The sequence below is a fragment of the Staurois parvus genome, unplaced genomic scaffold (assembly GCF_062004578.1).
Source record: "Staurois parvus isolate SC_StPar_1 unplaced genomic scaffold, SC_StPar_1.0 ptg000434l, whole genome shotgun sequence".
Lineage (NCBI taxonomy): Eukaryota > Metazoa > Chordata > Amphibia > Anura > Ranidae > Staurois > Staurois parvus.
In genome coordinates, this window is record NW_028318230.1 from 189,590 (window position 1) to 213,100 (window position 23,511).

Here is a 23,511-nt window from a genome sequence, read left to right on the forward strand (position 1 = left end):
CGAATTCTGATTTTTCCATGTATGTGAGAAATGTCAAAATTTGCTCGATATTGAAGTAGTTAAAGAATGACTCTGACCAAAGCAAAATGTTTTCTATAGTTTCTAGTTGTTGATAAAGGTGATTTGATCACTAAAGCTGTGTACACACTATACTAAGTTGGGCCTCTTCCTTATAAAGGAAATTCAATTTCCTCAGTGGGTGTCCCTGTCAGCCACCACCAACCCAACATCAAGCTGGTCAGAAAATTGTAGGCCAAACAGTATCTTCATCCAATTAGATGCAGCCACCGTTTGGGTATTCTACACTGTGATGTGTGTATGGGGGAATATGTTACCTTTCCATTCAGCCCACAGGTTGAACTAAAATAATCTATCTGTATATACCTAGCGAAACTATACCCTATTTACAATTTTTCCAGGGCAGGGAGGTTATATTAGTATGCAAATTAGCTGATCTTCGGCAGCAGACGAGAATCATTTTATTTTTTAAGTGGACTTCAGGTCGATTGGGACTGGGGGCTGTGCAATACATGTGTATCTGTCACCATCATTAACAGATGTGACATGCGTAGGAGACAGGGAACTTTTTTTTTATCTCTTCCTCATCTGAATGGCTGGGGAATAGACTCTGTATGCACAGTATTTTATCAATAATGCTAAATATATTATTTTGTATTGCTATTATATATTGCTAATATATTATTTTGTATTTAAAATTGGACTGTAAAAAAATGTATAAGTGAAAGCTGAATACTTGCTATGGTCCAAAAAAAAATGTATATTTTGTATATCAAGCTCTAAAGGCACTAAGCTATAATAATTATTTGCAATAACAAGGTATTTTTAACAATGGAAGCCAGTGAGGCATGAAAATGACAATCATATGGCCAAAAATTGCAAACATTGTAGAAAATATTGCATTATTACTTTGTGGAACTAGTGCTTTTAGTAAGGTTGTGCTTTACAAACCCCTTAACCCCCTCATTGTAATGCTCATGGGTAAATGCTTACCTTCAGCCCTACTCTGAAGACCTTTATTCAGCGCCTTTCAGCCTTTTCTTGAAAATCACCCCAGCTGGATCTAGTAACTACCGCACATGGACACTGTGGCCCTAGCTCATTACTATGGGTACATATTTGTACAGATAGTTGTGTACCCCATGGGTATGGACCTAGGCCTAGTAATGATTGAAGACTGAGGTGTGAATGTTCGATATGTTAAGGACCTGGCTATGACTATTTTCAAGCAAAGTCTGGGCAATGCCTGGCAAGACCCCACAGTGAACCTTTTCGGAATGGGATAAATATTTACCTATATAGATGATGGGGAGGGGGCTGGGGGTAGGGGGACAATGTCACATGCCTTTATATATAATGAATGTGACAAGTTATAGCTGGAATGATTCTTATGGTAAAATAAACAATTTGTGTTATTTTAGTGTTGGACAGTCATTCCAAGGTGATTACTTGGAAATCGCCAAAAATCCAAAATATAAGAAGCTGAGTGATACCATTGAAGACAAAATAATCATTGCTGACACTGTGAGTAAAATCAACAGAGCAAACGGAAAGGTAAGATTTTGTCCAAATGTATAGCATATGGGCTGATATTTAAAACTTTTATAGGCCAGACAAGTAGCTCTGTCCATAACAACCAAACATTTGTTGGATTGTACCTATCTAGAATCAGAATATACAGCTGGAATCTAATTGCTAGTGGTAATGTCACAACCGGATGGCTCTCCCATCAGAGCTCATAACCCTGTTTAATTGCCATGTCAGAGCTTACACAGGATTAACTTATTTCCCGTCCTTATCAGATGAGCGTGTTTGGGTCTAGTTATTGGTTGTTCAGGTCAGAGCACTGCTTCCTGAGAGGAGATCACACATTCCCCCATATCTGTAAGCACCTCATATTTCCTGGGGCTCTAATGGAGCATGGAAGCAGTGGCAAAAGTTCTGCAAAGGTAAGTATCACTTGGTAGGGGGGTTATTTATTTACAAAAGAAGATAACTCTTTAGCAGGTTGCACGGATCTTAAATTGACACTTGAGTGTTTTAGCTGGTTTTGTTTCTTGCCTTGTAGGCAGTGTCAGATCACAAAATGGCAGGAGAGCAACAAGACATAATGGTTTGTTCTCCCTATGCACTGGGCCCAGGCATGCCACTTGTTTAGAAGAGTTCTACATTGCTGAGGGGTAGTGGCCTTGTGCCACTCCTTCTGTGCAGTCCCTTTTATCTCCGTTTCACTGCCTGCAAATTACTGAGTTTGCAGGAAACTTTGCTGCATACAGCTGTCCACATCCAACATTGTCAATCAGTATACAGTGGGGAAAATTATTATTTGATCCCCTGCAGATTTTGTAAGTTTGCCCAATTACAAAGAAATGAAGCGTCTATAATTGTTATCACAGATGTATTTTAAATGATAGAGACAGAATATCAACTACAAATACAGAAAAAAACATGATACAAAGGTTATAAATTGAGTTTCAGTTCAGTAATATAAGTATTTTATCCCCTACCAACCAACAATAATTCTGGCTCCCACAGACTGGCTCTATGCTCATGTGGTACACAGATTAGTTCTGTCAATTTAGGAAGGTGCTCCTAACAATAACTTATGTGTATAAAAGGCACCTGCCCACAGAATCTTTCTTCCATTCAAACCTCACCACCATGGGCAAGGCCAAAGATCTACATGGGAGGAGCTTGCAAATGATCCCAAGGCAGTTGGGATAACAGTCACCAAACAAACCATTGGTAACACAATACGCCACCATGGATATATATCCCTCCTTGAAAGTCTCTCTCCTCAAGAAGGCTCATGTACAGGCCTGTCTGAAGTTTGCCATTGAACATTGAAATGATTCAGAGCAGGATTGGGAGAAAGTGCTGTGGTCAGATAAGACCAAAATTGAGCTCTTTGGCATTAACTTGACTCGCTGTGAGGAAGAAAAATGCTGACTATGACCCTAAGAACACCATCCCTTCGGTCAAACACGGAGGTGGAAACATGCTTTGGGGCTGTTTTTCTGCTAAAGGTACAGGCTGACTTTGTCACATTGAGGGGCCAATGGTCAGGGCCATGTATTGTAAAATCTTGGATGAGAACCACCTTCCCTAAGCCAGAACACTGAAGATGGGTCTTGGAAGGGTGTGCCAGCATGACAATGACCCAAAACATACCACCAAGGCAACAAAGGAGTGGCTCAAGAAGAAGCACATTAAGATCCTGGAGTGGCCTAGTCAGTCTCCAGACCTTAATCCTATAGAAAATTTATGGAGGAAGCTGAAATTTCGAATTGCCAAGTGACAGCCAAGAAACCCTAAGGATTTAGAGAAGATCTGTAAAGAAGAGTAGACCAAAATCCCTCCTGAGATGTGTGCAAAAACAGTGGGACATGCAGTAATTCTTGCTGCTGACACTAATAGGGCACTGTTCCTCCCACTAATATCAATGATGGGGCACTATTCCTCCCACTGATACCAATGATAGGGCACTATTTCTTCCACTGATACTAATATTGGGGCACTATTCATTCCACGAATACCAATGATGGGGCACTGTTCCTCCCACAGACACTAATGATTGGGCCACTATTTCTTCCACTAATACCAATGATGGGACACTATTCCTCCCATTGATACCAATGTCAAGGTACTATTTCTTCCACTGATACCAATGATGGGGCACTATTCCTTCCATTGACATCAATGATGGTGCACTATTCTTTCCACTGTCATCAACAATGTGGCACTATTCCTCCCACTGACACCAATGATGGGGCCACTATTCCTCCCACAAACACCAATGATATGGCACTATTCCTCCCACTGACACCAATGATGGGCCACTTTTCCTTCTACTAATACCAATGATGGGGCACTGTTTCTCCCACTGATATTACTGTTGGGGTACTATTCTCCCCCCTAATACCAATGATGGGGCACTATTACTCCCACTAATACTAATGATGGGCTACTATTTCTCTTACTGACCACAGGTGCTGTATAACAGATTACCAACCCTGAGGCAATGTTTATTCTCACTGATGCTGGACCCAGGACATTTTTTACCCCCACTGGCCACAATCTGCACCCCCCCCCCCAAAGTCTAAAGGACAGTAAACTGGCCCTTAGTTTAAAAAGTTTGGAGGCACCTGGTCTAGAGTTAGACCTGATGTACTCAGTAGTCAAACACTCAGGTAAGATACCTGATCTGATACTTGTGGCTATTACTCTGCAATACCAAAACAGAGAATTGGAGGAAGATCCCAAGAAGCAGAATATTTACTAAAAGAAAAGGATATTTTAAGACCAAATTCCAAGCACAAATCAGACAACAAACATAACATGCTGGAATCTGTAAAGATACATTATAAAAAGTAGTGGGCTTTAACACCTTTCACCTCTTGTTTCCTGTTACAGTAAGAATGCAGTTCACTCAAGTGTGTAAGCTATCCTAATGAATATGAATATCCAGTTTGAACTGATCCAGTGTTTTCTTTCACGTTAATGGTTCTCACGCACTTCTCACATACTGTAAAGACAGGAAGTGATGGGAAATCTGTTCAATGGGGTCACAAACACAAAAGCAAATTTTAGAGTGAGGAAGAGTTAGAACTTATGATAATGTTGTTTTAATCCCCAAGAGACAACTACAAAAAAATGTATGGTTAAAATATAAATATTCAGATGTTTTTAACATGGATTTACATTCCTATCTACACATATAACATAGTCATTTTGTATGAAAATAAAATTGTAGCATTTTTAAAGCATGGCTGCTCTTGGCAGTCTGGGAGCCAGGGTTTTTCTGCAGGCTCCAGCAAAGTTATGTGGAGAACACAGAACAAAAACGAACCATTTCACACCAGATGAAACCAAGTGTCTTTGCAAGTCGCTCAGTTCAATAAAAACCTCCTTCAGTTTTCACGGCATCATTTTCTGTGTGAAATAGTTTTCTCTGTCTGCAATATTTTTACAGTTTTCAAGTTAATTGTCCATTTTTTATTTTACAGTTTTTAAGAAAATTGTCCATTTTTTAAATCAGATCTACGCAGGTTTCCCTTACTGTCCTTTCTCATTCTCAGGGAGCGACCAGAATTTTCTTGTTGACCAAAAATAATGTCATTATTGCTGACCACAAGTCTGGACAGATCAAGCTGGAAGTTTCCCTGGGTGATATTACAAAATTGAGCATGAGCTCCCAAAATGACGGGTTCTTTGCAGTCCATCTTAAGGAGGTATGTTTTAACAGCTATGTACAAAATACACTTGACATGTTTGTGACAGTTCACTGTAATTAAAAGTGGTTGCCTCATTCTCTTTTATCTTCTATTTTATTAGTGGATATTTATTAATTACAGATATTCATATAACATCAACAATTTTACATAGATGTACATATTGTTTATTCCCATCAGTCCCTTGCCTCTGAGAAACTCAGTCTTAAGCCTGCCATAAATGGTTCAAATTTTGGCTGGTTCAGCAGAGACCGGCCGATCCTTAAACCACCTATGGGCAGGCTGATTGTACCCAATTATATTGTATGACTTTGTTACAACCTGCCTGTCTGAGCTTTCATGGGATTATTGCCAGCAGCTATAGCCACTGGCAATAATCACTGTGTTCTCCCGGCAGGGATGGCTCCCCTCGTGCCCCGAGAACACAGTAGCTTAGCAGGGTTCAGTCAGTGTTGATGGGGAAATTGAGCAATTTTCTTTCCAACAACCCGCGGTTGCAGGAAACAAAAATGCATTTCCTATGGCCTGCCTAAGGTCCTTATCTCACATGCACAATCTAGGGTCTTTATCTCACATACACATGAGGATATTATCTCCTGCTCAAGTTTCTGTCCTTTGGAGGAAACTTGAATAATTACCTTCAGACGAGATGATGCTCTGAATTATATTCATTGTTGCATACACGTATATGGGGAATACAGTATCCGCCCTCCCTGCATTCTACATTTCACAGAGGTCCTTCCCTGCTTTTATAGCCCTTCTTCTCAAATAGCAACCGCCACATTGGAAGGACCAAGGCAGACACCCCACCTAAAATGCCACACATGCCTGATGGCACAGTTTATATATATGTATATATATATATATATATATATATATATATATATATATATATATATACACACCGTGTGTAAATGTATGTGTGTGTGTGTATGTATACTGTCTGTGTATATATACACACCTATGTGACTCCGTAAGAGGATCATAGTTATCCCTATACACATGCAAGCAGAGAGAACACGGAAACTCGACACAGGTAGTGCTCTGGTTCGGATTTGAACTGATGACCGCTAAAACAAGAGTGCTAACAAATTAAGCCACTGTGCTACTACCTATTTTATAATGTTAGAAACCGGAGAGCCATGACCTTAAAATTTGTACTTTTTTGTCTAATCATTACTAATATAAACAACATAGATAAAGGTCATCTGATGAGCCTTTTTTGTTATTCCAAGAGATTCCCATCCCATCACCTCATTGTAGGGGTACCCATGGAAAGTTTTTTGTTATACGTGCAAGAAATACTGCAAACACAATTCAGATCAAATGTGCTTATCATTAAAATAAGAACTATATGTACAGCATAATGGCTTGGCATTTAATTGTGGTAATAATAATAATAGCATATGTAATGACTTTCCAATATCCTTCCCCTTTTCTTCATTTATAAGCAAACCGCTTGCTCCAGAGCAAAACCATGAATGCCTTCCATATCTCTATCCATCTCATAGTTAATCCCTCTAGTGATACAGAATTAATTTCGCCCAATCAGTATCAAGAAATTCAGAGTAAAGTTGAAATTCATTTTCTGCATATTTGTTGTGGGTTAGCGACTCGAAGCACTGAACTAAGAGTAAGCATGGCAGCCAGACTGGTAGCATTTTACAAATGACAACTTTGGAATGGCAGCCTCTCGGTTTCTCTTTTCTTTATCAAATGAGCCAAAGAGCCAGTGACCATACATGCAGATGATGTGGTTGAAAAGCCTAACCATCTACTGAAATCAATATTCCTGTAAACAGATGAAACTGATCATTCCTCACACTGTTAAGGGTGGTATTGAGATACTAAAAGGTGAATAGCAAGCCTGGGCACCTAGACTGAAATTTTGCAAGGTTTTTTTAGTATGCCATTATTATTATTATACAGTATTTATATAGCACCAACAGTTCGCTCTGCGCTGCACATTACAATGGGAGACCGTACACGAGAAAGTACAGTAACAATACAGTGCAATACACGAGGGTTTGAGGGCCCTGCTCCTTGGAGCTTACAGTCTAGGAGGGAGGGGATAGTGGTACAGGAGGAAATAACTGTGGGGGATGGAGTGATAGGAAGAGTGGAGATCGGCAGTTAGGTGAGGGTGGGGTAGGCTTCCCTGAAGAGATGGGTTTTCAGGTTGCGCCTAAAGGTGAGGAGGGTAGGTGACAGTCTGATGGATTGGGGTAGTGAGTTCCAGAGGATGGGGGAAGCTCTGGAGAAGTCCTGGAGACGGGCATGGAAGGAGGAGACCAGGGAACTAGAGAGTAGGAGGTCTTGTGAGGAGCGGAGAGTACGTTTTGGGTGGTATATGGATATCAGGTCGGTGATGTAGTTAGGGGCAGTGTTATGAACAGCTTTGTACGTCGATGTTAGTAATTTGAATTTTATGCGTTGGGCAATCGGAAGCCAGTGGAGGGAATGGCAGAGGGGGGTGGCGGATACTGAGCGGTTAGTAAGGTGGATGAGTCTGGCCGCAGAATTCAGGATAGACTGAAGCGGGGATAGCCTGTGATGAGGTAAGCTGGTGAGGAGGGAGTTACAGTAGTCAAGTCGAGATATAATAACGAAGTGAATGAGCTGCTTAGTAGTTTCTGGGGTTAGGTACGGACGTATTTTGGAGATTTTGGGAAGGTGGAGTCTACATGAATTTGCCAGCGATTGGACCTGGGGCTGGAAAGACAGATTGGAGTCTAGAATGACACCTAGTACTCTGGCTTGCGGGGTGGGCCTGATGGTGGCGTTGTTGGTCGTGATAGAGAAGTCGGGGGGGGGGGGGTGCGGGCAGGGGGGAAAACTAGGAGCTTGGTTTTGGAAAGGTTTAATTTGAGGAAGTGGAGTGACATCCAATCTGATATGTCGTTCAGTAGGCTAGTGATTCGGGCGGAGACTGAAGGGGAGAGGCGAGGGGTAGAGAGATTTGCATGTCGTCGGCATAGAGATGGTAGTTGAAGCCGTGGGAGTGTATCAGTTGGCCAAGGGAGGAGGTGTAGATGGAGAAGAGAAGGGGCCCGAGGACAGAACCTTGAGGGACCCCACCAGAGAGGGGGAGTGAGGGGGAGGTGGCAGCATTACAGGTCACACTGAAGGAGCGCTGTGATAGATAGGAAGAGAGCCAGGAGAGAGCGGAGTCTTTGAGGCCAAGAGAGTATAGTTTTTTGAGGAGGAGGGGGTGGTTGACCGTGTCGAAAGCCACGGAGAGGTCGAGGAGTAGGAGCACTGAGTAGTGGCCATTAGCTTTGGCGGTTAGCAGGTCGTTGGTGAGTTTGAGTAGGGCGGTTTCGGTGGAGTGTAGGGGACGGAAGCCAGACTGTAGGGGATCAAGGAGGTTGATGTCAATGAGGTGGGAACTCAGACGATTATAGACTAAGCGCTCAAGGAGTTTGAATGTAAATGGCAGCAGGGAGATGGGTCTAAGGTTGTTTAGGTCGGTGGGATCCAGGGAGGGTTTTTTAAGTATGGGAGTGATGTGCGCATGCTTCATAGGGGAGGGGAATGCGCCAGTAGAGAGGGAGAGATTAAAGATGTGAGTGAGGGAGTGTAGGATGGAGGAGGAGGGTGATCGTAGGAGTTGTGTGGGGACAGGTTCAAGGAGGCAGGTGGTAAGGCAAGCTTCAGAGAAGACCTTAGTGACCTCTTCAGTGGTAGCAAGGTCGAAGGAGTGGAGTGTTGAGGGGGTTTTAGTGTGAGGAATGTTAGGTGGGGTGGAGGTCTGGACAGTGGCCAGGTCAAAGGAGAGGAGTGTTGAGGGGCTTTTCGTGTGAGGGATGCTAGGTGGGGTGGAAGTCTGAGCAGTGGCGATGTCCCTGCGAATCGCGTCGATCTTGCTTTGAAAGTGGTTAGCAATCTTGTGGGCAGTGAGTGAGATACTGGGTGGAGGTGGGGGCGGAGAGAGTAGAGAGTTAAAAGTATAGAAGAGCCAGCGAGGACTGGAGGAGAGGGTATTGATGAGGGTTACAAAGTAGGCTTGCTGGAGGGAGGACGTGTAGGTGAGGAAGGCCGATTTATATCGGGCGAACGCTTGTTGGGATCTGGTTTTGCGCCATAGTCGCTCCAGAGCATGACTGTGCCGTTTGAGATTTTTGGTAAGGTCATTCTGCCAGGGTTGAAGCGGTCGGGGTCTAATGCTTCGTGTGGTTAGGGGTGCTAATGAGTCAAGAGCGGCTGACAGCAAGTTGTTATAAACAGTAGTGGCCAGGGCAGGACAGGGGAAGGATACTGTCATAAAGTTGGTCAGCTGCAGAGTGGAAGGGGGCAGGGTTTAAGTTATGGAGGTTTCGGCTGGTGATAGTTTGACGTTTGGAGGGGTAGGTGTATGAGGACGAGCAGACGGAGAAGTTGATGAGGTTGTGGTCAGAGAGAGGAAAGGGGGTGTTAATGAGGTTGTGGGGGGTGCAGAGATGAGAGAAAGCAAGGTCCAGGGTGTTCCCATCGGAGTGGGTGGTGGACTGTATACACTGTGCGAGTGCAAAAGAAGAGGTTAAGTGGAGGAGTTGGGATGTAGCCGGGTTATTGATGTTGATAGGGATGTTGAAGTCTCCAAGGATGATGGTGGGTAGCTCAGGGGAGAGAAAAAAGGGTAACCAGGTGGAGAAGTCATCAAGGAGGCCGATAGATTACTGCAGTCCTCAGAGGGATTGGAGAGAATAGTCGGATGCAGTAGGCCTCAAAGGAGAAGGATAGAGAGGGGGAGTTTGGGAGGACTTGGAAGGTGCTCAGCGGTGACAGGAGCATACCAGCCCCACCACCTTTGCAACCGCTGGGTCTGGGTGAGTGGGTCCAGGTGAGACCTCCATAGGAGAGTGCCGCAGGAGAGGTAGAGTCAGTGGCTTGGATCCAGGTTTCGGTGATCGCTAGGAGGTCGAGGGAGCGGGAGACAAAGAGGTCGTGGATGGCGGTGAGTTTGTTGCAAACCGATCGGGCGTTCAGGAGTGCACACGAAAACGGAGGGGTGGTTTTGGGGAGCAGGGGGACAGGTATTAGGTTGAGGGGGTTGATGAAACATGGGTGAGATTGTTTCTTGACTTCCATATTTATCTCCTTTATGGAATTATTATCAAGGCTATATTAGCTGAGGGACAGAATTGGTGCCTTCCAGAAGTATAAGTGATGCCTTTTTCAAATGCAGAAAAAAAATAAAATTCTCCTAGCAAGTATCTGTTTATTTCTACAAATACACTGTTCAGAAAATTAAAGGAACACTTTGAAAACACATCAGATCTCAATGGGGAAAAATATGCTGGATGTCTACTCTGATATGGACTGGGTAATGTGTTAGGAACGTAAGGATGCCCTATCGTTTGATGGAAATGAAAATTATCAACCTACAGAGGACTGAATTCAAAGATACCCCAAAAATCAAAGTGAAAAAATTATGCAGCAGGCTACTCCATTTTGCAGAAATTTGATTGCAGCAACTCAAAATGGTACTGACGTTGCCTGACAATGGCGGGGCATGCTCCTAATGAGTTGACTATGCAAACTGGCAGCGTCAGATGGACTGAAACATGAGGTGTTCTATTGTATTTAGGTTATGTGAGCATAGGGGCCATTCAATAGTATCAATTCCTTCATCATCCAGAATCTGCCTGCGTACTCTCGCCACATGCGGCCAGGCATTGTCGTGCACCAGGAGGAACCCAGGACCCACTGCACCAGAGTAGGGTCTGATGATGGGTGCCATTTTCTAGCCTGTAGAGGTCTGTGCGTCCCTCCATGCTTATGCCTCCCCAGACCATCACTGGCCCACCACCAAAACGGTTATGCTGAACGATGTTACAGGCAGCATAACATTCTCCGCGGCTTCTCCAGACCCTTTCACATCTGTCACATGCTCAGGGTGAACCTGCTCTCATCTGTGAAAAGCACAGGGTGCCAGTGGCAGACCTGCTAATTCTGGTGTTCAATGACACATGCCAATCGAGCTCCATGGTGCCAGGCAGTGAGCACAGGGCCCACTAGAGGATGTGGGGCCCCTCAGGCCACCCTCATGAAGTCTGTTTCTGATTGTTTGGTCAGAGACATTGACACCAGTGACCTGCTGGAGGTCATTTTGTAGGGCTCTGGCAGTGCTCATCTTCCTCCTTGCACAAAGGAGCAGAAACTGGTCCTGCTGATGGGTTAAGGACCTCCTACAGCCCTGTCCAGCTCTCCTAGAGTAACTTCCTGTCTCCTGAAATCTCCTCCATGCTCTTGAGACTGTGCTGGGAGACACAGCAAACCTTCTGGCAATGGCATGTATTGATGTGCCATCCTGGAGGAGTTAGACTTTCTGTGCAACCTCTGTAGGATCCAGGTATCGCCTCATGCTACCAGTAGTGACACTGACCCTAGCCAAATGCAAAACTCGTGAAAAGCAGTCAGAAAAGATGAGTAGGGAAAAAATGTCAGTGACCTCCACATGTAAAACCGTTCCTTTTTTGGGGGGTTGTCTCATTGTTGCCCATCTAGTGCACCTGTTGTTAATTTCATTAACACCAAAGCAACTGAAACAGTTTAACAACCACCTCTGCTACTTAACTGACCAGATAAATATCCCAGGAGTTTAATTGACTTGATGCTATACTCTGATTAAAAAGCGTTTGTTTAATTTTTTTGAGCAGTGTACATTTGATACTCAACCATTGAGGAATAGTTAGCTGCCGGCAGATACAGAAGTGGTTTATATCAAGCCAAATAAATTGTGCCTTAGATAAATGTAAAGACAGTTGTGGAATACTAAGGTCATTAAAGTGCTGGTACAGCTAAGCTTTTGAGTAGCTTTCTGCAATCTATATTCCTCAGATTTTTAAGTATTATAACATCATAATTGGGTAATCTGTAGCTGCCGACTGTTAACTTTAATAACCGTGTAATATGTTTCCAAACCTAGGGCTGTGCAGCAGCATCCAAGGGTGACTTCCTCTTCAGCAGTGATCATCTCATCGAGATGGCTACAAAGCTCTACCGTACTGCACTGATGCAGACAAAACAGAAAATCAACATTGAGATTGCCGATGAGTAAGTAGTGCTTTGTGATGTGTAGTATTCCAGCATCGTATGCTGTGCTTGATATGCTTTGCTTTGGGAACTTTTGCAATGTATTTTTATATTTTTTGAACCCTTGTCTATCACTTCCCCATCTGATCCTGATGGAAAAAAAAACTTGGCTGTTGTATGAAATCTTACAGCATATGGGCGCCTGACAGTCGGATTGTTCGCGAGGTTTAATAAGCACTTTGTGTTAACCCTTCTTCTGCAAAATAAACTATCAATATGCTTTTTATATTTATAATTCTTACCTGAAAGTGATTTGTGATACATGTCTCACATGTTATACATTTATATATTATCATGATTGTACTTTATATGCAGCTTTATATATTCTCACTTCAGTGGCTGTCTGCATGAGGGAATCTAGTTAGCTATATCACCACTGAAATCAAATCGGCCACAAGGAGAGTTTTGTTTTTAGTTAATCTGAGTAAGGTGTTAAAACATCCATTGAAAAAGAAACACCATCAACTACCGCTGTGCAACATTACTACGCAGGAAACAAACATTGCATACGTAGTGACCATAATGTCTGCCAAAATCTTTATGCAAATACAAATAATTAGAAACAACATTTCAGTGCATAAGGTTATGTGCTTTAAAGTGGTTGTAAACCCTTGTATATACCCCGTGAAGCGACTGGCCTCAGGTGATGCACAGAGATAAAACAAATCCTTCTACATAAGTTGTATCTGCATATCTGCAGTCTTCTCTTCTCTATATCCACTCAAAAAGCTGAAGGTTGTCGAATAATTCAGAAAAAAGGGGGTGGAGACTTTGTTACATTCTGAAGAGCTCAGTGAGGAGAGCTCTGAGAGCTGATTAGAGGGAAGAGTCACACTCCTCTCCACACAGCTCACAGAAGCAGAGCTGTCAGTCAGCTGGAGCTCCCTCCCCGTCATCACTTTTTTCTTGGTGTCAGGAAAACTTGTCAGAGGGATATGCTTTGTTCATATTTCATGTCTGAGGTTTACAACCAGTTAAAGCTCATCACGTTCTACATCATATATAGTGAAGGAAATAAGTATTTGATCCCCTGCTGATTTTGAATGTTTGCCCACTCACAAAGAAACGATCAGTCTAAAAATCGAATGGTATGTGTATTGTAACACTGAGAGACAGATTAGCAGCAAAAAATTCAAAAGAAATGCATGTCTAACAAATTATGTACTGATTTGCATGTTCATGAGGGAAATAAGTATTTGGTCCCCTATCATTCAGCAGGATTTCTGGCTACCAGGTGTCTTTCATACAGGTAACAAGCTGAGATTAGAAGCAGTCTCTTAAAGGGACTGCTGCTAATCTCATTTTGTTACCTGTATAGAAGACACCTGTCCACAGGAGCAATCAAACAATCAGATTCCAAACTCTCCACCATGGCAAAGACCAAAGAGCTGTCCAAAGATGTCAGGGACAAGATTATAGACCTATGCAAGGCTGGATTGGGCTACCAACCTATCGCCAAGCAGCTTGGTGAGAAGGTTACAACAGTTGGTGCAATCATTCGCAAATGGAAGAAACACAAAACAACTGTCAGTCTCCCTAGGTCTGGTGCACCATGCAAGAATCATCCCGGAACTACACGTGAGGATCTTGTCAATGATCTCCAGGCAGTTGGGACCACAGTCACCAAGAAAACAATTGGTAACACACTACGCCGACAAGGATTGAAATCCTGCAGTGCTCACAAAGTCCCTCTGCTCAAGAAAGCACATGTTCAGGCCCGTCTGAAGTTTGCCACTGAACATCTGAATGATGCAGAGGACGACTGGTTGAAAGTGTTGTGGTCAGATGAGACCAAAATCGAGCTCTTTGGCATCAACTCAACTCGCCGTGTTTGGAGGAGGAGGAATGCTGCCTATGACCCCAAGAACACCATCCCAACTGTCAAACATGGTGGTGGGAACATTCTGCTTTGGGGGTGTTTTTCTGCTAATAGGACAGGACAACTGCACCGCATCAAAGGGACGATGAACAGGGCAATGTACCGTTAAATATTGGGTGAAAACCTTCTTCCCTCAGCCATGGCATTGAAAATGGGTCATGGATGGGTGTTCCAGCATGACAATGACCTAAAACACACAGCAAAGGCAACAAAGGAGTGGCCCAGGAAGAAGCACATTAAGGTCCTGGAGTGGCCTAGCCAGTCTCCAAACCTTAATCCGATTGAAAATCTGTGGAGAGAGCTGAAAGTTCAAGTTGCCAAACAGCCACCAAACCTTAATGACTTGGAGAGGATCTGCCAAGAGGAGTGGGCCAAATTCCATCCTGAGATATGTGCAAACCTGGTGGCCAACTACAGGAAACGTCTGACCTCTGTGATTGCCAACAAGGGATTTGCCACCAAGTACTAAGTCATGTTTTGTGAGGGGGATCAAATACTTATGCAGCGCTAAAAGCATCAGTTAAAATAAATAAAAATAATGACCATATACGTACATAATTAACAATAGAGAACGAACCAAGTGTGAACAGCTCTCAGTGGTGCTGAAATCAATGATGCAAAGCAATCTCATGTATAAAACGTCAAAGGTGCATATAGTGACAAAGTCAATCTATCCAATGGTAGTAATGCATGGTGAAAAATCCGTGATTCCTGTGGCTGTGAAAATGGATGTGGATTGCACTAACCAGATAGCGCAATCTCCAGGTAACACATGTCAGAGGGGGATAACCAATCTCCAGATGTTCAGTCATCAGCCACCAGGGGGATCATATACATTATCATATGCCAGGTCAGCAGAAATCACCTTAAGAGAGGGGGGGCTCGCAGAAAAAACAAGCCCAAGAGGGAAGTCTCCAATGGTGTAGTAGTTTATTATGAGGTATCGGACAAGAAAGACAGACAGGTAAATCGACTTGCATCTGAGAACACCAAGATGGCCGTCCATATGAGCTGTGCGGAGTGTAGTCACTGCTTAGGGGCACCTCTCTAACGCGTTTTGTGTAAATACACTTTTTAAAAAAAAATATTTGGGCTTGTTTTTTCTGCGAGCCCCCCCTCTCTTAAGGTGATTTCTGCTGACCTGGCATATGATAATGTATATGATCCCCCTGGTAGCTGATGACTGAACATCTGGAGATTGGTTATCCCCCTCTGACGTGTGTTACCTGGATGTTGCTGGCCTGTTGACCCTTCACGCTGCAGTGTTCCAGATCCAGATGACCAGGAGTTGGTCTTAATATACTCCAATGCGCAAGAGATTGCGCTATCTGGTTAGTGCAATCCGCATCCATTTTCACAGCCACAGGAGTTACGGATTTTTCACCATGTATTACTACCATTGGATAGATTGACTTTGTCACTAATGTCACTATATGCACCTTTGATGTTTTATACAGCTGTGTTCAAAATAATAGCAGTGTGTTGAAAAAAGTGAATAAAGCTCAAAATCCTTCTAATAGCTTTAGGGAACACTACACATTCTATTCCAAATAAAAACATGAAGAAAAATATATCAAATTTGTGTTGTTCCTCTAAAAAAATTTAAGAAAAGTGAATATTAGACTGTTCAAAAAAAATTGCAGTGTTTGTATTCTTCTTTACAAACATTCACTATATAAACTGAAAATGTTTGAAGATTTTGCTTTCCTTTGAATCACTTAATATTTAGTTGTATAAGCATTGTTTCTGAGAACTGCTGTACATCTGTGTTGCATGGAGTCAACCAACGTCTGGCACATGTGAACAGGTATTCCAGCCCAGGATGATTGGACTACATTTCACAGTTCTTCTCTATTTCTTGGTTTTGCCTCAGAAACTGCATTTTTGATGTCACCCCACAAGTTTTCTATTGGATTAAGATCCGGGGATTGGGCTGGCCACTCCATAACATCAATCTTGTTGGTCTGGAACCAAGATGTTGCACGTTTACTGGTGTGTTTGGGGTCGTTGTCTTGTTGGAACACCCATTTCAAGGGCATTTCCTCTTCAGCATAAGGCAGCATGACCTCTTCAAGTATTCTGATGTATTCAAACTGATCCATGATCCCTGGTATGCAATAAGTAGGCCCAACACCGTAGTATGAGAAACATCCCCATATCATGATGCTTGCGCAACCATGCTTCACTGTCTTCACAGTTTACTGTGGCTTGAATTCAGTGTTTGGGGGTCGTCTGACAAACTGTCTCCGGCCATTAGACCCAAATAGAACAATTTTACTTTTATCAGTCCACAAAATGTTGCGGCATTTCTCTTTAGGCCAGTCAATGTGCTTTTTGGCAAATTGTAACCTCTACAGCACATGTCTTTTTTTCAACAGTGGGACTTTGCTCTTCTTTGATATTCCTGGAGCTGATTGTTGGCTTTGCCATTTTGGCTATTCTTCTATCCATTCGAATGGTAGTTTTTCGCTTTCTTCCACGTCTTTCAGGTTTTGGTTGCCATATTAAAGCATTTGCGATCATTTTAGCTGAGCAGCCTATCATTTTCTGCACTTCTTTATATGTTTCCCCTCTCCAATCAACTTTTTAATCAAGGTACGCTGTTCTTCTGAAGAATGTCTGGAACGACCCATTTTCCTCAGAATTTCAGAGAGAAATGCACTGTAACCAGCATGTACAACATTTGCTGCCTTCCTTCCTTAAATAAGGGCAATAATTGCCACCTGTTTTTCAAAGAATGAATGACCTCACTAACAGCACTCCACACTGCTATTATTTTGAACATGCCCCTTTCAATTAGTGATTTAATTACACAGAATCAGCAGAATGCATGTCATGACTGTTGGGTCTGTTGGATTTCTATTACTCTACTACACCTGCTAGTAAATTATTTGCCATGTAGAAATATCATTTCTACCAAAAACAGTGATTGATCAGGTTAGTGATGTCTGACTGCTATTATTTTGAACACAACTGTACATGAGATTGCTTTGCATCATTGATTTCAGCACCACTGAACACTGTTCACACTTGGTTTGTTCTCTGTTGTTAATTATGTACATATATGGTCATTATTTTTATTTATTTTAACTAATGCTTTTAGCGCTGCATATATTAATGTGCACAGGATTTTCTGTGGAAGTACTTCAGGTCTTACATTGACAAAAACATAATATGGCTTGTATAATCTTCTTTCAATCTACTCTGTAGCACAATACCCAGTTTGAAGGGATACAAATTCAATGGCTTACTTAGGTGCGCCCTCACATTACATATTTTTTGCAAATATTAAGGAAAACTGTATGGAGATTTTGCCACCAGATTATGTGTAACCACCACCCCTTTCTTCTGTAAAAATAAACCTGCACACCTCCTTTCATACACATGCTAATTGACCTGTCTTCTAAGGCTAAAAAAAACAAGGGAGGTTCTGTAAACACCCCCAGCTTCTGATGGCCCCCAAAGATGCCAAAAGCAGGCTGATTGGATGCATAGAGGCATCATCAGATTGCTGCGTTTGAGGAGTAGAATAAGTATAGCTTCCTCGGGCCCCCCCAAGTCCTATTCATGAAAGCAGACAACCAGTAATCTGTTTTCTTAGTTCACAGTTGAAAGTATGAAAAATGATTGCTATGGAGGGGAAGAGGGAACCCTTCAGTCTTCTGGGTTACTAGCTCCTCCTGATACTCAGGAATAGTTTGAAAAAAACCAGGATGGATAGTTGAGCATATGGAGGGTAAGCATATACTAAGAGTACTGTAAAAAAGATGTTCTTCAAGGGGGAGAAAGGCATTCCTGGGTGTCGTAATAAATCTCATAAAGGGTCATAAACTGTGTAGAAGGGAGGTTTCCCTTCTGTGTGATGACCTTGCTCTTTCTCCCAGTATTCTAGCAGAAGGCAGAAAAGCACAATTTACAAACCATGAGGGCTTAGGGGCCTAAAAGCTAGGCGTAAGAATGCAATATCAAAGTACACACTTTTGAAAATGGTCCTATAAATCTCTCAACTGCCTATTCTCCTGGGATAACAAGATAAAAGCAATGTTGGCTTTTGCAAAGTGCTCTCTGTCTAGGCTAACACAAATCCTTCTTTGGCAGGAGGGGTTGGTGCCATCTGCGTGTGCATTTTTGTTTTATAATTTTTTTCTCTGTGATATTTTCCATAGTGACTGAGGGGCTTTTGTGTCACATTTACTTGTGGCAGATGGGATATTTCATGTAATTTAAGTTGGCTAACTTTCAGCCACACCCATGTCCTTTCCTCACCCAGTATACTATATGCACCACAGTGACTAGTCATACCCCAGACCTTTTAAGACTGCAGCAACACCCTTACAGGCAAAGCAAATACACAAGCAAGGCAAAGCAAATGATGTAGTATATTTTTTCCTTTTTCTTTACATTTTCTTCTTTTAGCTATTAGTGAAGTGTGTGCTGTATTTACAAATTGTGTATCAATTCTGTATAGCAGTTCACGGTTTGCAGTGTGCGTTAAACTAAGGAATCTCCATAGATATGGCTTACAGTGCAAAGTTTTCCCTCTGTATTTAGTCTTCCAGTCAAGTCTTTTAAGCCTATAGCGTTTTCTCTATTGGTAGAATTTTCTTTAATTCTTCTTGTCAAATGTTCTTAAGGCTATTTCTCTTAAGAGTGAATTTTAGGGAATTTTACATTTGCACTGCACTAGGCAACGAATAGAAACTTACATTTCATACATATTACAAATATTGTGGGCATTATTTGTGACTTTCACATGAATGTTAAAAAAAAATCACACAGCAATTTTTTCATCAATAGACCCCCCAGTAACATTGTTACTTTTGTATCTGCTCTGCACTGTTTCATTCATCTGCAAACCAAAGAGAGGCACTTCAATCTACATATGATGTTGGTTAATGCAACCTCTTCCTCACGTGTGCAAGGGGCCTAAGCATTCACAGCAAAAATAATGATGGACAGAGCTGTGATGGTAGTGTGAACCTGTCATTACTGACAGAGGGCATACTTTACTCTTCTGAAAATTACTGTCCCTTTTTTTTTTTTTTTAAATTAAAGATCTTTATCGGTGTTTTTCTATGTGCATTGAGCCTACACAATGGGTAAACTGAATGTGTAGCTGTATGGTGACGCTCTCAAATTGTTAGCAGTCTGTTAACCTGTTTAATGCCTATTAGATCTGGCTGTTATAGACCTTACACAGAACCAGTGTAATCACTTTGGAACACAAGCATATGGGGTATTTTTGAAGGGGAATTTTTCTGGTGCATGTGTGTTTAATTACAGTGATTGATTTTCCTGCAGTAAATGTTTGCTTGATGCACTGCTTTATAAGCCACATAATGATTAGCATAATTTAGTTTGACCTCTGAAACAGGCAAGATATTAAACAAATTTTGGGATAATGCTCATTTTATTTTAACTGAACCTGGGGACCTTTGGCTCCCCTACTACATGTATGAAGAGTTCCTATTTAATAGTTATTCAAATAGACTTCCTCGCTTCTATATAACATGTAAAAGCAACATAGAGGAAAATCTTTGAATCATTATACATTTTTTAACAGCTATATTTGACAGTCGTGTTTGGGAAAACCTGTCATGATACAATTATGAGAGGTGCCACTGGTGGCATATTTATCAGTTCCCAGTTTACTGCTTGTCATGCTTCACTGCTTAGTAAGCCATGGAGCCTGCATGTTTGCTTCAGTTCAGTGCCTCACATTGTAGTAAAACAGATTAGAGCATGATAGCAAATGATAAATGTCAGCTGTGTCAGCTCCCATATTTCTGTAATGACAGGTTCAACCTAATAATGAACTTCTGGGAGTCTCTGAACTTTAACAAGCATCAAATAGACGAATACCCCTGCCCTCCCACTACACTTGTTCAGCATACTGTACATACATGTGCATTCATGCCATTTTAGTCCTTCTCCTCTGCCACATAATCTCCAATGCCTGGTCCTTGGAGGGGAGAAGAACAACCTAAGGGTAGGGAGTTGTCCATGGTTAACTGCTGCTCACAGATTCTTTGCACCAAGGTGCAGTCCATTGTCGGGAGGTGGGGTTCAAGATGAATGGGAAAGCGGACCAGGGCTGAACCTTAGTCTGAGTGAATATGAGTAGGTACAGGAGAATTTTAGACATTTACTGCGGGAGGGCACCAGAAGGTGGGTAGTGTATCTATAATAGTAGTAAAAAGATGCTTTAGGGCATCTGACCTGGAATTTAGATTTTATGTATTTTCTTTTTAGCTTTGGTTTTTTTGAATATTTGTTTCTAAATAGACCCACAAACTCCCCATTTAATCTGTTGCTTAAACTGTACTTTAGAGATTTGTTAATCTGATCTACCCACTCTTACATAGGAGGGCTCCCTCCTCTTTAGAAGGTAAGGACCTGAAAGTGAACCTCCTTCCTGCCCAAAGCATTGGAATAACATTTTTGTTCATCTTTACTGCAGCAATCTGTTCCGATTTTTTTGTCTGCACTGTCTCTCTGAGCCCTGGTTCACACTGATGAAGGAATTTGCAGCGTTTTCAGTGCAAATTCCGCACCGCATCAGAATTGCACCCCGTTCATGTGAACCGCTTGTTAAGTTAACAACACCTCGAAAGCGGTCCGTAAAACGCGGTGCGATGTGCAGAATTAGATTGCACTAGAATTGGACCGCATGGGTATTCACATCTATGCAGACTCAAAAAAGGGTCCTGCACCTTTTTGGTGCAGTGCGATTAGAGCCATACAAAATGTATGGCTTCAATCGCACCACACACAAATCCTGTGATTTGCACAGGAATGTGGTGCGGTTCCTGTGCTTATTACATGCGATATACCGCACCGCATATATGTGAACCCGGGCTTAATGACAAGATTTACAAAATAAATCATTAAACATAAACAGGGTTAGGGCAATGATTTCTTAAATATGTGTTTTTTTTTTCCAAAATACACCAAGGTGTTAAGGAGTCTTTTTTTTCAGTAATACACTAATATACAACAAAATCAGAAGTTGCTTTGGATTTGTTAAAGGATAAGTTCACCTTCTGGAGCATGTTACACCCATATTTAGGGTGTAACATGTACAGTGGGGATCGAAAGTTTGGGCACCCCAGCTAAAAATTTGTATTAATGTGCATAAAGAAGCCAAGGAAAGATGGAAAAATCTCCAAAAGGCATCAAATTACAGATTAGACATTCTTATAATATGTCAACAAAAGTTAGATTTTATTTCCATCATTTACACTTTCAAAATAACAGAAAACAAAAAAATGGCGTCTGCAAAAGTTTGGGCACCCTGCAGAATTTATAGCATGCACTGCCCCCTTTGCAAAGCTGAGACCTGCCAGTGTCATGGATTGTTCTCAGTCATCGTCTGGGAAGACCAGGTGATGTCAAGCTCAAAGGTTTTAAATGCCCAGACTCATCTGACCTTGCCCCAACAATCAGCACCATGGGTTCTTCTAAGCAGTTGTCTAGAAAACTGAAACTGAAAATAGTTGACGCTCACAAAGCTGGAGAAGGCTATAAGAAGATAGCAAAGCGTTTTCAGATGTCAATATCCTCTGTTCGGAATGTAATTAAGAAATGGCAGTCATCAGGAACAGTGGAAGTTAAAGCAAGATCTGGAAGACCAAGAAAAATATCAGACAAAACAGCTCGCAGGATTGTGAGAAAAACAATTCAAAACCCACGTTTGACTGCACAATCCCTCCAGAAAGATCTGGCAGACACTGGAGTTGTGGTACACTATTCCACTATAAAGAGATACTTGTACAAATATGGTCTTCATGGAAGAGTCATCAGAAGGAAACCTCTTCTACGTCCTCACCACAAAAATCATCGTTTGAACTTTGCAAATGAACATATAGACAAGCCTGATGCATTTTGGAAACAAGTTCTGTGGACCGATGAGGTTAAAATTGAACTTTTTGGCCGGAATGAGCAAAGGTACGTTTGGAGAAGAAGGGGCACAGAATTTAATGAAAAGAACCTCTGTCCAACTGTTAAGCATGGGGTTGGATCAATCATGCTTTGGGGTTGTGTTGCAGCCAGTGGCACAGGGAACATCTCACGAGTAGAAGGAAAAATGGATTCAATGAAATTTCAGCAAATTTTGGATGGTAACTTGATGCCATCTGTAAAAAAGCTGAAGTTAAAGAGAGGATGGCTTCTACAAATGGATAATGATCCTAAACACACCTCGAAATCCATGGGGGATTACATCAAGAGGCATAAATTGAAGGTTTTGTCATGGCCTTCACAATCTCCTGACCACAACATAATTGAGAATCTATGGATAGACCTTAAAAGAGCAGCGCGTGACAGACAGCCCAGAAATCTCAAAGAACTGGAAGACTTTTGTAAGGAAGAATGGGCAAAGATACCTCAAACAAGAATTGAAAGACTCTTGGCTGGCTACAAAAAGCGTTTACAAGCTGTGATACTTGCCAAAGGGGGCAGTACAAGATATTAACTCTGCAGGGTGCCCAAACTTTTGCAGATGCCATTTTTTTGTTTTCTGTTATTTTGAAAGTGTAAATGATGGAAATAAAATGTAACTTTTGTTGACATATTATAAGAATGTCTAATCTGTAATTTGATGCCTTTTAGAGATTTTTCCATCTTTCCTTGGCTTCTTTATGCACATTAATACAAATTTTTAGCTGGGGTGCCCAAACTTTTGATCCCCACTGTAACACTCTCCAGGCTCACCCCCGATCCTCGACATTATACCTTCTGATCATGGGTGCGATACTTTGCAGGCCTCTGTTAAAAAATATATATATATATTTATATATACCAGTGTGTGTGTGTGTGTGTGTGTGTGTATGTGTATATATATATATATATATATATATACCGGTATATGAAAATACATTTTTTTTTTATCCTGCAAACAAATGTGCATTTAGTATTTTTTTTAGTTAAGGTTGAACTTAGCCTTTAAAAAAGACATCTTATGTGTGATGATACAGCTTTATGAATTTGAATTTGGTTAGATGGTACATGCTGGATTATTGCCAAGTAGTTTGAACACAAGCTAACATTTTTCTTTTATCTTTACATCTGGATGCCTGATGTTCCAATCTACAAACTTCAAAGATTTTATGAAACTGCAGTGCATAATCCTAGAAAGAAAGCATGAAAAATGACTTTTGCTTCTTGATTTGCGGTGCTTTTAATTGAATAATCGTAATTGCCTTAGTCTTCTGTGCTGAAAGGCATGGTGTTTACTGTATGCAGAGCTTTTTTCTAAAAACTTAGGTGCAGGCACCTACAACCCCCCCCCCCCCCTCGTCACACTTT

At 41.8% G+C, this 23,511-nt stretch overlaps 1 protein-coding gene across 1 annotated transcript in view; it reads left to right on the forward strand.

Moving 5' to 3' along the window:
* MYO1B (myosin IB) overlaps positions 1–23,511 on the forward strand; it is a 169,958-nt gene that overhangs the window by 140,568 nt on the left and 5,879 nt on the right. The window contains exons 27-29 of the mRNA XM_089687686.1: positions 1,440–1,572; positions 5,097–5,249; positions 12,160–12,287. Of these exons, the coding sequence (XP_089543812.1) occupies positions 1,440–1,572; positions 5,097–5,249; positions 12,160–12,287 (414 nt within the window). The remainder of the gene's footprint in view (positions 1–1,439; positions 1,573–5,096; positions 5,250–12,159; positions 12,288–23,511) is intronic.